The sequence below is a fragment of the Myxocyprinus asiaticus genome, chromosome 23, assembly GCF_019703515.2.
Source record: "Myxocyprinus asiaticus isolate MX2 ecotype Aquarium Trade chromosome 23, UBuf_Myxa_2, whole genome shotgun sequence".
NCBI lineage: Eukaryota > Metazoa > Chordata > Actinopteri > Cypriniformes > Catostomidae > Myxocyprinus > Myxocyprinus asiaticus.
Genome location: NC_059366.1, coordinates 162,094 through 179,044, shown reverse-complemented (window position 1 = coordinate 179,044; position 16,951 = coordinate 162,094). Strand labels below are relative to the sequence as shown.

Here is a 16,951-nt window from a genome sequence, read left to right as displayed (position 1 = left end):
GTCGGACCATTACTGATTTAGGAGACCCGGATACAGGCCCTAAACAAGTAAAGCTATCTCAATATCCCCTCGAACATTTTGGATTGCAAAAAAGGGCCTTTCAACACAAGTGGTTTGAAATCTTTGATTGGCTTGAATACTCGGTTGAGAGAAATGCAGTATTCTGTTTTTCCTGTAGAATCTATGGAAGACGACACAGCAGAAACAACCAGGATGCATTAATAAGCTTAGGGTACACAAATTGGAAGAGAGCTCTGGAATCATTCCGTGAACATGAGAAAACTGCAATCCACAAAGCCACAATGATGTCTTGGAAGTGTTATAAGACTAGTCTAGAGCATGGAAACATTGTTGAAAAAATGCAAGCTGCAAATGTGAGTGAGATTCAGGAGAGGCGAGAGTACCTCCGTCACATAGTGGCAGTCACTGCACTTTAAGGAAACAGGGTGTACCCTTTCGTGGCCACGATGAGACAGAGTCAAGTAACAACCAGGGTAACTTTCGCAAGATCATGAACCTCCTTGCACAATTTGATCCATTCCTCCAAAATTACAAGGCTCCTTCTAACAGCACCTACTTGTCCCCAGTCTCTCAAAATGAGATGATCCAAAGCTGCTCCCAAGAGGTCACAGCAACAATTGTTAAAGAATTTAAAGCAGCTCAAATGTTTTGTAATGGCATCTGTAATGGCAGATGAGGCCAGAGATAGGCATAGTGAACAGCTTGCGGTGTGTGTGCGGTATGTTACACCTGATGGCACATTAAAGGAACGTTTTCTAGGACTCAACATGTTGAGAGGGTTTGATGCAGAGTCCATTACTGAAGCAATAGAGCAAATGCTGGTGTCAAATGGCCTTGAGAACCTGCAGTGTGTGGCTCAAGCTTATGATGGTGCGTCAGTTATGAGCGGTGTAGTTGGTGGCGTACAGGCTCGCTTCTGTGCCAAATCAAATCAAATCAAATCAAATCACATTTATTGTCACACAGCCATATACACAAGTGCAATGGTGTGAAATTCTTGGGTGCAGTTCCGATCAATATAGCAGTCGTGACAGTGATGAGACATATACCAATTTACAATAACATCAAATTAACACAACACAATTTAAAGTCTAATATACACATAATTACACACAACAATATACAAATAATAACATACACTGTACAGTATACAATACGCACAATATAGAATACACATTATTCAATAAAAATAATAAAGTATATATAGTAGTATATATAGAATGTACAGTAGGCTGTATTGTACTGTATTGACATTCAGGCTGTCGGTTGATAGTAAGTTGTTAAGAGAGAATATATATAATATAATATAATTTATGACAGTCCGGTGTGAGATATAAGAGTGAGAGTAATAAAGTGCAGTGCTGATGTATTTTGATCGTGGGAGATCAAGAGTTCAAAAGTCTGATTGCTTGGGGGAAGAAGTTATCATGGAGTCGGCTGGTGCGGATCCTGATGCTGCGATATCGCCTGCCTGATGGTAGCAGTGAGAACAGCCCATGGCTCGGGTAGCTGGAGTCTCTGATGATCCTCCGAGCTTTTTTCACACACCGCCTTGTATATATTTCCTGGAGGGAGGGAAGCTCACCTCCGATGATGTGTCTGGCAGTTCGCACTACCCTTTGCAGTGCTTTGCGGTTGTGGGCTGTGCTATTGCCATACCAGGCGGAGTGCAGCCAGTCAGGTTGCTCTCTACAGTGCAGGTGTAGAACCGTGTGAGGATGTGGCGGTTCATTCCAAACTTCCTCAGCCATCTCAGGAAGAAGAGGCGCTGATGAGCCTTCTTCACAACGACTTCAGTGTGGATGGACCATGTGAGTTCCTCAGTGATGTGGACACCCAGGAACTTGAAGCTGCTGACTCTCTCCACTGGTGCTCCATTGATGGTGATGGGACTGTGTTCTCTGTCTTTTCTTCTGAAGTTCACCACAAGCTCCTTTGTCTTACTGACATTGAGGGAGAGGTTGTGCTCCTGACACCAGTGTGTCAGAGTGTGCACCTCCTCTCTGTAGGCTGTTTCATCATTGTCAGTGATCAGACCTACCACCGTCGTGTCATCAGCAAACTTAATGATGGCATTGGAGCTATGTGTTGCCACACAGTCATGTGTGTACAGGGAATACAGGAGTGGGCTGAGAACACAGCCCTGTGGGGCTCCAGTGTTGAGGGTCAGTGATGAGGAGATGTTGCTGCCTATTCTAACCACCTGGTGTCTGCTTGACAGGAAGTCCAGGATCCAGCTGCACAGCGAGCTGTTGAAGCCCAGAGCCCGGAGTTTCTCATCTAGCTTGGAGGGCACTATGGTGTTGAATGCTGAGCTGTAGTCTACAAACAGCATTCTCACATAAGTGTTCATTTTTCCAGGTGGGAGAGAGCAGTGTGTAGTGTAGATGCAATGGCATCATCAGTGGAGCGGTTGTTGCGGTAAGCAAACTGCAATGGGTCAAAAGATAGAGGCAGCACAGAGCAGATGTAATCTCTGATTAGTCTCTCAAAGCATTTGCTGATGATGGGGGTCAGAGCAACAGGATGCCAGTCATTTAAGCAAGTTATTTTTGATTGCTTTGGAACAGGCACAATGGTGGACGTTTTAAAGCATGTGGGGGTTGAAAATGTCCGTGAAAACACCAACCAGCTGGTTCGCGCACGCTCTGATGACGCGGCCTGGAATGCCGTCTGGGCCCGCGGCTTTGCGGATATTCACCCGTTGGAAGGATCGGGTTACATCCGCTACAGAGACGGAGAGTGAACAAATCTCTGTTGCTTCAGCCATGAGAGCTCTCTCCGTGAGGGCGGTGTTATTTCCCTCAAAATGAGCATAAAAATATTTAGCTCATCCGGGAGAGGCAGCGGTGTTCATAGCGGAGTTTTTATTCCCTTTAAAGTCCGTGATGATGTTAATTCCCTGCCACATGCTTCTAGAGTTGGTGGTGTTAAACTGTCCTTCAATCTTGTTCCTGTACTGGAGTTTTGCTGGGCATAACTGGCTTGTTTATGCTCCTCCGCATTCCCGGAATTAAAAGCGGAGGTCCGCACATTAAGTGCCACACGAACATCGCTATTTATCCATGGTTTCTGGTTCGGATAGATCCGTGTTGTTCTGGTCGGAACGACGTCCTCCACGCACTTTTTGATGAAACACATTACACTATCAGCGTAAACCTCGATGTCGTCATCAGAGGCGGAACGGAACATCTCCCAGTCCGTGTGATCAAAACAGTCTTGTAGCATAGAGTCTGATTGGTCCGACCAGCACTGGATCGTTCTGAGGGCGGGTGCTTCCTGTTTCAGTTTCTGCCTGTAAGCGGGCAGAAGCAGAATGGAAGAGTGGTCTGATTTGCCAAATGGTGGGCGGGGGAGGGATTTGTAGCCATCCCTGAAGGGAGAGTAGCAGTGGTCCAAAACCCGGTCCCCTCGTGTGTTGAAACTAATGTGCTGGTGGTATTTTGGTGCGACTGATTTGAAACTGGCTTTATTAAAGTAATAAAGTTTCTTGCTCACTTATACTCCCATACAGTTCCTTGAGTGCCCGGTCTGTGTCGGCTTGTGGCGGGATGTACACAGCAGTGATAATGACCACTGTGAATTCCCTCGGTAGCCAGAATGGTCGACACAGAAGCATGAGAAATTCCAGATCAGGAGAGTAGAAAGACTTGATAGAATGTACGTTCCTCTGATCACACCAGGATTTGTTGATCATAAAACATACACCACCACCTCTGCTTTTACCTGAGAGGTCTTTCACTCTGTCCGCTCGGTGCATGGAGAACCCCGCGGGTTCAATGGCTGAGTCTGGAATCTCCACAGACATCCAAGTTTCTGTAAGGCAGATAATGCAGCAGTCCCTCGTCTCTCAATGGAAAGAGATTCACGCTTTCAGCTCGCAGAGCTTATTATCCAGAGACTGGACATTTGCCAGTAGAATACTGGGTAGCGGGGGTCGATTTGCGCGGCGTCTTACTCTGATGAGAACGCCAGCTCTGTTTCCCCTTTTCCTCCTGGGTTTCCGCGGCCGTGCAGCCCAGACAAAGGGCTCCGCTTGCGTGTTTGTAAACAGCGGGTCGGCATTGAGGAATTTGAAGTCCGGTTTATGGTGTGAAATTGCTGAACCAATGTCCAAAAGTGTTTGTTTGTCATAGACAATAATGCAGACAACATCCAAGACAAAAAACATAAGAATTGTGAACAAAACAAACAAAACACTGCCATGTTGTGTCGGAGCTCGCAACGCAGCAGCCATACTCGGCGCCATCTTGAGTCCAATCACCCAGAAGCAATATATGTCCACTGCTATGCACTTAACCTGGTTTTATGTTACACCTGCAAAGCAGTCACAGAAGCCAGTGACTTCTTTGACACATTAGAGTGTGTGTACTCTTTTTTTCAGCATGTCTCTTGCCAACCATGGTAAGTTCATTCATGTACAAAAACAACTTGGTTTGCAGAAAAGTGAGCTCATTCAACTTTCTAAGACCCGATGGTCATGTCAGCTGCGTTCTGTTGATGCCATGCTGAATAATTTCTCAGCTGTCAAAGAGTGCCTCGAGAATATTTCAACACCAATGGCAATAGGGCTCAGGGCAAAGCTGTGCAGGTTTCCTGCAGTCTATATGTTGCTAATGTTCCAGAGCATGCTTTCCACCACATCTGGATTGCACAAATATCTTCAAGGTGAGACTGTGGACTTGGCACAAGCAGTTGAGTTCAAAGAAGCCGTTTATGATACACCTGCAGCAAAGGGCACTGACAATATGGCTGGAGACCTGTACAACAAAGCAAAAACCATATGTGAGGCCAATCACATCCAGGAGCCATCTGATGGTCCAAGACACAGACAGAAGAGGATGGATGACAATATTTTAGAATCCTCTTGCGGCCAAAGCACTGAGCTCAGTAGTGCAGAAAATCTGAAAAGGAAATTGTTTTTTCCTTGCCTTGATAGAATGTTTAAAGAGCTTGACCAGCGGTTCTCTGGTGTGGGAGCTAATCTCATGAAAGGTATCCAGGCCTGCCACCCAGGCTCAGCCACATTCCTCTCTGAAGAGTTTATAGCAAATGTAGCCACACACTACAAATTACAGCTAAGATCAGAGGAAATACTTGTAGCCAAACAGTACTTAGCTAGGAAAAAGAAGGCAGGTGCGACCCTTGACATGCTCAGTGTATACAGGCTGCTTGACTCTGACATGTTTCCCACCTTAAAACCTGTTTTTCAGGTGCCACTAAGCATTCCTGTGAGCAGTTGCTGCTGTGAGCAATCCTTCAGTGCCCTCCGACGTCTACATACATGGCTAAGGAGCACTATGGACCAGCATAGACTTAATCACCTGGCAGTTCTGTCCATTGAAAAAGATGCTGTAGTTGACTTAGAGCATGGTGTGGTTATTGACAGATTTGCCAAACTCAAATCAAGGAGATACAGTCTGATGCTCCCCCCTCCAAAAGAGGCAACCCAGACACAAGACAGAGACAAACAGCAAGAGTGAAATATAATGGAGACACCAGGAAAGAGTACAATATGATGAAGAGACCAGGAAAGACACAGAGACAGACAACAAATAGTACAATATGATGGAGACACAAGGAAAGAGAGAGACAGACAACAAAGAGTACAATATGAGGGAGACATCAGGAAAGACAGACAGACAACAAATAGTACAATATGATGGAGACACCAGGAAAGACCCAGAAAGACAACAAATAGTACAATATGATGGAGACACAAGGAAAGACACAGAGACAGACAACAATTAATAAAATATGATGTAGACACCATGAAAGACAAAGAGTATGGTGTGCATTAACAGAAAAGGGTAGATACAGGAGTTGTTACTGAAACGGAATAAAGTGTTCTTCCAAAACATGCAATTTGTCAGTAATGCATTTAGCTGTATTTTGCACTTGGGGTGTGGTGGGTCTGTGTCTGGGCTAAGCCCCTAGTCTCTTCAAACTCTTAAAAATGCCCCTGGTCCCCACAGAGCCCCCCACTGAATATTGAGTCAGTCTGGGATTACAAGAAGAGACAGAAGCAATTGAGACAGCCTAAATAGGTAGAAGAACTGTGGCAAATTCTCCAAGAAGCTTGGAACATCCTATCTGCCAACAACCAAGAAAAACTGTATCCAGGTATACCTAGGAGAATTGGTGCTGTTTTGAAGGCAAAGGTGGTCACACCAAATATTGATTTAGATTTTTTATGTTTACTGGACTTTGTATGACATTAATTGATAAATAAAAATTATTTATGGCATTATTTTTGAAGTCATCCTCCAACTGGTATCGCCAACAGGTGGGTGTGTCTTTTAAACCAAGCCTATACAATCTAGAGGGGGTCCAATATAATCGATGCAAAATCTTAAATTGCATCAGACGCACCCCTTGCATCTTTCTCCCACAATCTCCTGAGAGAAGTTGAAGTTCCGTCCCCAGACTCTGTATTAACAGGGAGTAATACACTGATGCCTCATGACCATTTCCAAAAGCATTAATCACCACTTCCAGAGTATCTGCCGAATTAGGGGGGTGTATGCTACTCCCAAAAATAGTACAGAGCAGGTGGCACAGCTGTAGATACCTAAAGAACTGAGATCTGGGAATCCTAAAATGTTGAACCATATTTTCAAAAGATCTCAACACTCCACTCTCATATAGGTCACCAAGTGTAGTAACCCCCTCACAATCCACTCTGACCAGCAGAAAGGGGACTTATAAATATGTAATTTTGGGTTCAGCCATGTGCTCGAGGCAACATTTAAATAAATGTCTGAATTAAACACTCTGGACACTTTTGTCCATACCGCATGCGAGATAACAGGGTGTGACATAACTTCTCCAGTTAGTTTGATAGAAAGGCTTTGCAGTGGCAAAATAGGGGCAAGAACTTTCCGTTCAATACAAAACCAGGGAGGGGCTCTCTCAGGTGGAAGTGGCCAATGAGCCAAATGTCAAAGACCATAGTAATAAAACAAAATCTTGGGTAGGCCTAGTCCACCTTTGTCAACTGGCCTATGTAACTTATTGGGACGCTTACCATTCCAGATGAAGGACTTCGCTATGCTATCAAATTGCTTTAAGTAATAGAGGGGGACATCTACAGGGAGAGATTGTAGCAGGTAGTTGAATTTTGGAATACAGTTCATTTTAATAGCATTAACCTTCCCAATCATAGATAAATGTAATGAAGCCCACCTGTCCACATTGCTCGAAAACATTTTTATTAAGGGTCAAAATTAACTAACTAAATCACAAAAATTTGCTGGGAATAGAATGCCCAAATAGTGTTTGGGCCACTGGAAAGCGCCCTGCTGAAAAGCCGTTACTGGGCAGTACGCTGTCAGAGCCAAAGCTTCGGATTTAGACCAGTTGACTCAGAAAATTAACTTAGAAAAGGAATGAATAAATCTGTGGAGGCAAGGCATAGACCTAGTAGGGTCGGAGACGAATAATACCGTACCGGGTGTCTATAAAGTAACCTAATCCATCCAATAAACATACCCCCGAACCTGTACATTTCCAAAATCTTAAAAACAATCTCATTCTACCATATCATACGCCTTTTCGGCATCAAGTGAGATGGCAGCGACCGACAATTTTAATGTCTAACTGGATCAGGGAAATTGGACGGTAACTCTTACACTCGCTTGGATCTTTGTCCTTTTTAAGAATCAGACTGATCCAGGCTTGTGTCATGGTTGGTGAAAACTTGCTATTCTTTAATGATTCCGTATAAACTTCTAACAAAAGTGGAGCCAGTTCTTTAGCTTAAGATCTAAAAAATTCAGCGGCAAAGCCATCTGGCCCCGGAGCTTTGCCTGAAGGCAATGCCTTAATTACCTCGTCAAGCTCCTCCAAGGTTATCTCAGAATCAAGAAAATTTTTTTGCTCAGTCATCAGTTTAGGGAGATCTAGATGTTCCACAAAGTTTCTAATATCTTCATCAGTAGATGAAGACGTGTAACTATAAAGATCAAGATAGAATTCTTTAAAAGCATTATTAATATCAATGGCTGAGGTAAATATTTCACCACCAGCAGATTTCACTGAGGGAATGATAGAAAGAGACTCTCTCTGCTTTATATATATAGCCAAAATCTTACCTGCTTTGTCCCCCAACTCAAAGTATGACTGTCTTGCCCTGAATAGCCAAAACTCCACCCTCTGTGACAAAATAGTATTATATCTGTATTTCAATTGGGTAAATTCTCTGAGGCCATCAGACGACATTCTGCGCTTCAGCTCTGCCTCAGCACTTTTAATATTCCCTTCCAACTCCACGAGTTCTCGTGCTTTGGATATTTTGATGAATGAGGCATACTGTATGATCCGACCCCTAAGAACTGCCTTAAGTGCCTCCCAAGCCACGCCCACAGAAGATACTGAGGACCATTTGGTCTCCATATAAACACTGATTTCAGCCTTTAACATTTGTTGAAAATCAGGATTTTGCAAAAGTGATACATTAAAGTGCCAACTAGGGCCAATTTCTTTTTCTCCATATGTGGCAGCACCTCTAAACTCACCAGGGTGTGACCTGAAACTAAGATGTTTCCAACTGAGCAGTCAACAACAGATGAAATCTATTCTAGAATAAATCTTATGGATTGATGAAAAAAAATTATAGTCCCTACCAGATGGGTTCAGAAGTCTCCAAATATCTGCAAGCCCAAGATTTTTACACATCCTGAGAAGTGTCAATGTTGCTCTAGGGGGCTTGCACACTTTTGCTTCACTATGATCAAGGACTGAGTCCATCAAAAGATTAAAGTCTCCTCCCAACATACGACAGCGCCAACCGGCGTCCATCCCTCTAAACTCAAACAGTCCATGTACGCCTACGAGAGTCCCCGCGACAACTTTGCCGTCGGATTGTTCAAGTCCGGTGTTTCTATACACATTTTGTGAGACAAAATTACATAACAGAAAATACTCTGTAAAACAAATTCCAGCCAATAGGCAGAATAAACACAAAGAATATGTAGATTCATTCACAGAACTGTCTCGAAGGTGTGTTAATCCACAAAACAAACTCCAGCCGCTAGGCGGAACCAGCACAAAAAGAAACAAAGAAGGCGCTAAGCTTCCTTGGACAACCAAGTGTATGTACGGTGAGACGAGCTCACTCGGAGGCCACATAAGAAGCATCAAATGGCTTACTCAGTCCATTGCCTCTATGAAGGACATTGCTTGTTGTGGGCATGTAAATATTTTGCAGCCATCCTTAGTATCTATTCTCAACTTGGCCGGGAACATCAGTGCAAAAGCAATCTTCTGTTGATGTAAGAGTTTCTTGCATTCCTTGAATGAATCACGTTTCTCTCTTGTTGAATTCGCAAAGTCTGGGAACAAGAAAATGTTGTGATTCTTCCAAGAAAGCTTTCCTTTGCTCCTTGCCTCAAGTAACACAAGATCTTTATCGGATGATCTCAGAAATTTGGCCAGAATTGATTGGGGCCTGTCTCCCTCAGTGGATCTGCGAGCCGGGATTCTGTGAGCTCACTCGATTTCCAGCTTGTGGCCTGTTATGTCGAATAGACTCGGGAAGAGCTCATCTAGGAATTTTACCATATCTCTGACTTCCTCATGCTCAGGAATTCCAACAATACGGACGTTATTTCGCCTGTTGTGGTTCTCCAAATCCAAAAACTCATTCCAAACCTATCTTGGTCGCTAGTGGATTAGCAGATAATTCCCTCTCTGATCACTCCAGATAATTAATCTGTCTCTTGACGACGTCCTAGAATCCTGTAACCAACTCGGAGAATTTCGTTTCCATCACAGTAATCGATCGATTTATTACAGCAAGATCCTCTAAGTTGGCAACAACTTTCGTCAGCATTACAGACATGTTGGACAGTTGACGATGGATTTTTCCCGCCGCACCGTCCAAACCAAGTTCCTGGTCTGCAGTCTCGTCAGAGGTTTCAGCTTGAGCATGAAATTGTCTTTTTTTTGTAATTAACATTTTTATTGATTCATATGCACATGACAGTGAAAAACTCAACACATATATAAAGAATCAACATTTTACATTTAAACCCCACTAATACAATCCCACCCTGACCCCTAACGAACACCCCTGTGGTCCCACATAACACACACACACAATCCCAAAAATATATATATATATATATATATATATATATATATATATATATATATATATATATATATAATAAATAAATAAATAAATAAAATAATTATAAGCATACATGATTAAACTAAACTACACTCTCCACATCCCCTCCCCAAGAGTCCCCCCAAACAACTATATATTTGACCCATTTTTTTAACAAATATGTCCCTAAACCCCAGCCTTCTACTTACCGCTTCCTCAAATGCAGCTACCCTCCCCATTTCCACACACCACTCCAAAAAGAGGGTGCTCCACTTGACTTCCAACCCCTTAAAATTACTTACCTGTTGATCATGAGACTGGTCAGAACCCAATTTTTAATGTGATTATCCCCTATATTCATTACCGCCCCATCACTCAAAATACAGAGTCTGCGACAAAGCAAAACCTGAATGTTCAAAACATAATACAAATAACTCCAAACCCTCACCCAAAACTCCTGGATCTTAACACACCCCCAAAAGACATGGGTAGTGTCTCCAACATCTGAATGGCATTGCCAGCAGGTGGGTGTGTCTTTAAGACCAAGCCTATCTAATCTAGAGGGAGTCCAATAAAATCTATGTAAAATCTTAATTGCATAAGGCAAACCCTTGCATCTCTAGATACAGACTTGACATTTTTCAGAATCTTAGTCCACACTCCATCCTCCAATACCAAATTCAAATCTTTCTCCTATAATCTCTTGAGAGAAGTTGAAGCTCCATCCCCCAGACTCTGAATTAGCAGGGAGTAATACACTGATGCCTCATGACCTTTTCCAAAAGCAGCAATCACCTCTCCCAAAGCACCTGCCGATTTAGGGGGGTGTGTGCTACACCCAAAAACAGTACAGAGCATGTGGCGCAGCTGTAAATACTTATAGAACTGAGATCTGGGAATCCCAAAATGATGAACCAAATTCTCAAAAGATCTCAACACTCCACTCTCATACAGGTCACCGAGTGTAGTAACCCCCCTCACAATCCACTCTGACCAGCAGAAAGGGGACTTGATGATACATAATTTGGGGTTCAGCCATATGCTTGAGGCAACATTTAAATAAATGTCCGAATTAAATACTCTGGCCACTCTTGTCCAAATCACATGCAAATGTGAAATAATGGGGTGTGATTTAACTTCTCCGGTTACTTTGATAGAAAGGCTTTGCAGTGGCAAAATAGGGGCAAGGACTTCCTGTTCAATAGAAAACCAGGGAGGGGCTCTTTCAGGTGGAAGCGACCAATGAGCCAAATGCCTTAGACCAAATGCATAATAATAAAACAAAATCTTGGGTAGGCCTAGCCCACCTTTGTCTATCAGCCTATGTAACTTATTAAAATGCAATCTGGGACATTTACCATTCCAAATGAAGGACTTAGCTATGCTATCAAATTGCTTGAAATAAGAGATGGGGACATCTACAGGGAGAGACTATAGCAGGTAGTTCAATTTTGGAATACAATTCATTTTAATAACATTAACCTTCCCAATCATCGATAAATGTAATGAAGCCCACCTGCCCACATCACTCGAAAACCTTTTTATTAAAGGGTCAAAATTAACACTAAATAAATCAGACAAATTTGCTGGGAATAAAATCCCCAAATACTTAATGCCCTGTTTGGGCCACTGGAAGGCGCTTGGCTGGAAAGCCGTTACTGGACAGTAGGCTGTCAGAGACAAAGCTTCGGATTTAGACCAATTGACTTTGTATCCTGAGAACTTGGAAAAGGAATTAATAATTCTGTGGAGGCAAGGCATAGATCTAGTAGATTCAGAGACAAATAATAAAATATAATCTGCGTAAAGCAGAAGCGTATGCACCACACCTCCCGCAACCACCCCTGGAAAATTATCCTCTTTTCTTATCACGGCTGCTAATGTTTCCAGGGTAAGACAGAACAATAAAGGGGAAAGAGGGCAACCTTGCTGAGTGCCTCTATCCAGAGTAAAATAATCTGAAATTAATCCATTCGTTTGTACTGCTACTACAGGGTGTCTATAAAGTAACTTCAGAACCGCCTTAAGTGCCTCCCAAGCCACACCCACAGAGGATACTTAGGACCAGTTGGTCTCCATATAAACATTGATTTCAGTCTTTAACATTTGTTGGAAATCAGGATTTTGCAAAAGGGACACATTAAGGTGCCAACTATATGATTTTTTTTTCTCTGTATATGGCAACACCTCTAAACTCACCAGGGCATGATCTGAGACTAAGATATTTCCAATTGAGCAATCAACAACAGATGAAATGAGGGATTTGGATATCAAAAAAAAAAAAAAAACTATTCTAGAATAAATCTTAAAGACTGATGAAAAAATGTATAGTCCCTACCAGATGGGTTCAAAAGTCTCCAAATATCTGTAAGACCAAGATTTTTACACATCCTGTGAAGCATCAGTGTTGCTCTAGGGGGTTTACACACTTTTGCTTCACTGTGATCAAGGACTGAGTCAATCAAAAGATTAAAGTCTCCTCTCAATATTATATCATGAGGGGTGCCAGCGGTTTGCAGCATCCCTTCAAGATCTATAAAAAGCCCTGATCATCAGCGTTAGGTGCATAAATATTAGCCAAAATCAACCTTTACCCTTGAATTTCAGCTAAAACAATAATGACTCTCCCTAATTTATATTTAGTCTGTTTGAGACATTTGAATTGTAGATGTTTATTAATCAATATAATGACTCCCTTGCTCTTACTTGAGCCAGCACTAAAAAAAAACATGTCCACCCCATATCTTCCCAAATGTTTCAGCTTTCTGCTGGGAAAGATGCATTAATTGAAGAAACACTATATCATATTTCTTATGTTTAAGAAAAGAAATAACCTTCCTTCTTTTTATGGGGTGCCCCAACCCATTCACATTTCATGTGGAGAGAGATAGTACACTCATATTAACATTTGACATTTTGATATAGTAGAAAAAATAAATTGTGTGTCGAAAACAAAATTATACAGACCACATTCCCCATTAGTGAAACAATCAAACCCCGAACTTCCCCCCGAACAAAACAAACAGAAAAAAGAAAAACGCATTAACCCCACGCACGAAAGCGCCAACCGGCGACAATCCCTCTAATCTCAAAAGGTCCATGAACGCCCACAAGCCCCCATGACAACTTTGCCATTGGATTGCTAAATTTTGCCTCAAAAATTGTGAGGCAAAATTACATAACAGAAAATACTTTGTAAAATAAACCCCAGCCAATAGGAAGAATGAACATGAAGAACGAACAGATTAATCCACAGCTGTTCCAAAGGAGTGTTATTCAATAGAACAAGCTCCAGCCACTAGGCGGAACCAACACAAAAAGAAACAAAACCGGCATCCCGGTTCTCCGGATGGTCGAGTCAATTCACTCGGATGCCGCATAAAAGTATATACCATGACTTGCACAATCCGTGAACTTTATAAAAGACATCCTTTGTGTGAGCATGTAGGTATTTTGCGGTCATCTGTAGTGTCCACTCTCAAACTGGCCGGGAACTTAATGCAAAAGTAATCTTTCATCAATACAAAAGTTTCTTTAAGGAAAAGTGTTATTCACAAAACAAACTCCAGCCGCTCGGTGGAGCCAACGCAAAAAGAAAAAAGAAACCAAAATGACGCCCAGCTTCCTCAAAAGCCAGAGTACAGTAAGTACAGCGAGTCAACCCACTCACATGAGAAACACCCAATGGTTTACTCGCCCATTGATTCAATAAAAGACATTGTCTGATTGGGACATGTAAATACTTTGCGACCGTCCTTCGTTTCTATTCTTAGTTTGGCTGGAAACATCAGAGCAAAAGTGATCTTTCACTGATGTAAGAGTTTCTTACATTCCTTGAACCGATCGCGCTTCTCTCTTGTCGAACTCGCAAAGTCCGGGAACAAGAAAATATTATAGTTCTTCCAAGAAAGCTTCCCTTTGCTCCTCGCCTGGCTCAACACAAGATCTTTATCGGATGATCTCAGAAATCTGGCCAGAATCGATCGGGGCCTGTCTCCCTCAGCAAATCTGTGAGCTGGGACTCTGTGAGCTCGCTCGATTTCCAGCTTGTGGCCTGTTATGTCGAGCAGACTCGGGAAGAGCTCATCCAGGAATTTCACCATATCTCTGCCCTCCTCATGCTCAGGAATTCCAACAATTCGAACATTATTCCTGTGGCTTCTATTCTCAAGATCTTCAAACTTTTCAAGGAGATGTTCCAAATCAACATTGGTCACGGGCGGATTAGCGGTTAATTCCCTCTCTGAAGATTCCAGACAATCGATTCGTCTCTCAGCATGAGTCACTCTTGTAACTAACTCAGAGAATTTTATTTCCATCGCCGTAATCGATTGACGTATTACAGAGAGATCCTCCAAGTCAGCAAGAACCTTCGTCGTCATCACCGACATTTTGGGCAACTGATGCTGGATCACCTCTCCCGCCGCACCATCCAAATCGAGTCCCCGGTCTGTAGGTCTGTCGGGGCTTTCATCCTGATCACGTAAGTGTCTTTTAATGTCTCCAGAGCCCGAGGATTTTGACTTCTTTGCCATGTTTTGCCTCAAAGAGCAAATGTGTAACTGGGTGTATCAAATTTCACCAGATTATAACATGAAAATAATACAAAATTTAGGAAAGTGCGTAGAGCTCGCTGTTTACACGTCCGACCCCCGCATGGCGCCATGCGACTACATCACTTTTGGACTTTTCTTGAATGCTTGTTTAATTTCTGGAGCTGTCCACCTTTCACCTACATTTTTACAACCCAGCTAACAAAAAAAGGTCCTCATAAAGTCCCCTAAATAGCCTCTACGAACGTCCCACGAACATCCATGTGTAGGGTCCTCTTGCCGTCCTCCGGACGTTCAAGGGGGCGTTCACAGGACCTCCATTCAGGACGTTTAGATGACGTTCACAGAGGCCATTTAGGGGACGTTCTGAGGACCTTTTTTGTTAGCTGGGGCTTTCACTTAAAGTCCTTTGAACATCATTTTATTTTACTTCTCGGCTAACCAAAGAAAAAAGACACGTGAGAAATTGTAAGGAACAAAGTACGTTTATTTTATTTTGAACAATTGTAAAGGTGCTGTGCTCTTTCTGTGTGTGTGTGTGTGTGTGTGTGTGTGTGTGTGTGTGTGTGTGTGTGTGTCAGGCAAACACGCTTATAGCAGTTGTGTGTGTGTGTGTCTCTGGTTGTCAGCTTTGGGGTTATTACGATGGCAATTCTTCCCGTTGGCTTCTAACCTAAAACAACGAAATTAACACATTCAGTAGTGTTATGATTTGATATGTCTAAAATGTTGTCTTGCAAAAAAAAAAAATGGGATTTTTGGTGAGGGTATGCCTTACTGCAGGCACCTTGATTCAATACAGAGATCAAAGTTATTAAAACTAGAACTCAGATGTAGAAAGTTCTATTCCAAAAGCATCAAACATTAATCTTGTTTTCAAAATAGACCATTAACTGCTATGAATATTTATGTACTGAGAACTAACAACTTTTACAATGTACGTTCTAATTTACAACCTCTTTACATTTCAAATAATTTGAGATCTTGGGGATTGACACAGACACATTATTAGTCATTAGTGGCAAGTTTTTAAACTTGTGTATGATGACATCATTGATTAGGAGGTGCTGAAATTTAAGTTTTCCCTTTCTCCCTTTGTAACTGTACCATCCCCATAAGGAGCTATCTCCAATTTTTTTCAGCATGCTCCTAATTCCACCTAAGCTGCCTCCACTCTGAAGACACAGGTAACGAATCTACAAACAAAAACAATCAGTAATTAAACACAGAGTAAATGGTTTTTAAATTATTACAGGTTAACAATGACTAGTAATGTTGCTTGTGTTATGGCACATACCATCTTCTTTTGAAAGTCAGGATCTTTCAGCTTATTACACAGCTCTTCTAATTCCTCCACAGTCTTACAAGGCTCCTCTAGCAGCTCTGTAAGATCAGAGACAGAGGTGCTTGGCTGGCTCATTGACTGCTGCATTGTTCCGACCGCTGCTGTGATGTTGTCCTGGATTTGGTCTAGTTTCAGCATGATTCTCCTCTCCAAACTCTCAAATAACTTGTATATTTCTGTCCAGAATTTGTTTTGAAACATTAATGACATTACTAACTACAGCAATGAAAAAATGAACACTGCCATAAGTCAACAAGTCTGTTTGGGAGACAAGTAATAAAACTGACTGTAAGATAATTATGATGAAATTAAATACTTACCATCTCGAAGAGATTGTGGATCAATCACACTTCCTAAAACAAGTCACAAAAACATTATTTAGATCAATATCTGTATCCATGTGTGTAGTTATCAAAAAGATTAAAACATTTTTTTTAGTGTACCTTGATTCTGCCTGTTGGCAAAAACTGACAGATGTGGCTGCAGTTGTGATGTTGAAGGAGATGTAAACACATCACAAACAAGAAAAACAATCATTAGATTCAAAAATTGAAGACTGTAAGACCCATTATTAGTCCAACAGTTGTGCATGCTTGAGCTGCTCAGTTTTTTTTTTTTTTTTACAGAAAAGGAGAACTGAATTGAAATAACATTTTGTAGTAATCACCATTATACCACAAATATTGTAGACTGAGTTTAACCTGGAATATTTCTTTAATTCCATGGAAGTATAACTATTTAAATGATTGAAAACATTTAAATGTACTCAGAGTAAGGTGCCTCAGGCAACATCACAGTAGATCTTTTTGCTTTTTTTCTTGATTGCTCCTCGTCTAACTTTGAAAAAAACAGTGAGTAGAAAAATCAGAGTAGAATAAACATATGAAAGTAAATCATAGTGACCTTACATCAGGCTCCTCA

The 16,951-nt window shown here is 41.9% G+C and overlaps 1 protein-coding gene across 1 annotated transcript; it reads right to left on the bottom strand.

The window, feature by feature from the left end:
- Positions 1-15,228: 15,228 nt before the first annotated feature.
- On the bottom strand, positions 15,229-16,605 carry LOC127413752 (uncharacterized). Its single transcript, XM_051651173.1, has 4 exons — positions 16,474-16,605; positions 16,351-16,383; positions 15,983-16,206; positions 15,229-15,881 (listed from the first exon to the last, which is right to left on the bottom strand). Exons 1-4 carry the CDS (start codon positions 16,565-16,567, stop codon positions 15,630-15,632), a joined length of 603 nt encoding a protein of 200 aa, XP_051507133.1. The 5' UTR covers positions 16,568-16,605; the 3' UTR covers positions 15,229-15,629.
- Between the last annotated feature and the right edge of the window lie 346 nt (positions 16,606-16,951).

Bases quoted from the DNA above. Each gene is read 5' to 3' on its own strand.
- LOC127413752 (XM_051651173.1), bottom strand. From the start codon at position 16,567: ATGATTGTTTTTCTTGTTTGTGATGTGTTTACATCTCCTTCAACATCA. The intron at 16,384-16,473 runs GTACACTAAAAA...GACTTGTTTTAG, and splicing joins TGCCAACAGGCAGAATCAAG to GAAGTGTGATTGATCCACAA. The intron at 16,207-16,350 runs GTAAGTATTTAA...AATTCTGGACAG, and splicing joins TCCACAATCTCTTCGAGATG to AAATATACAAGTTATTTGAG.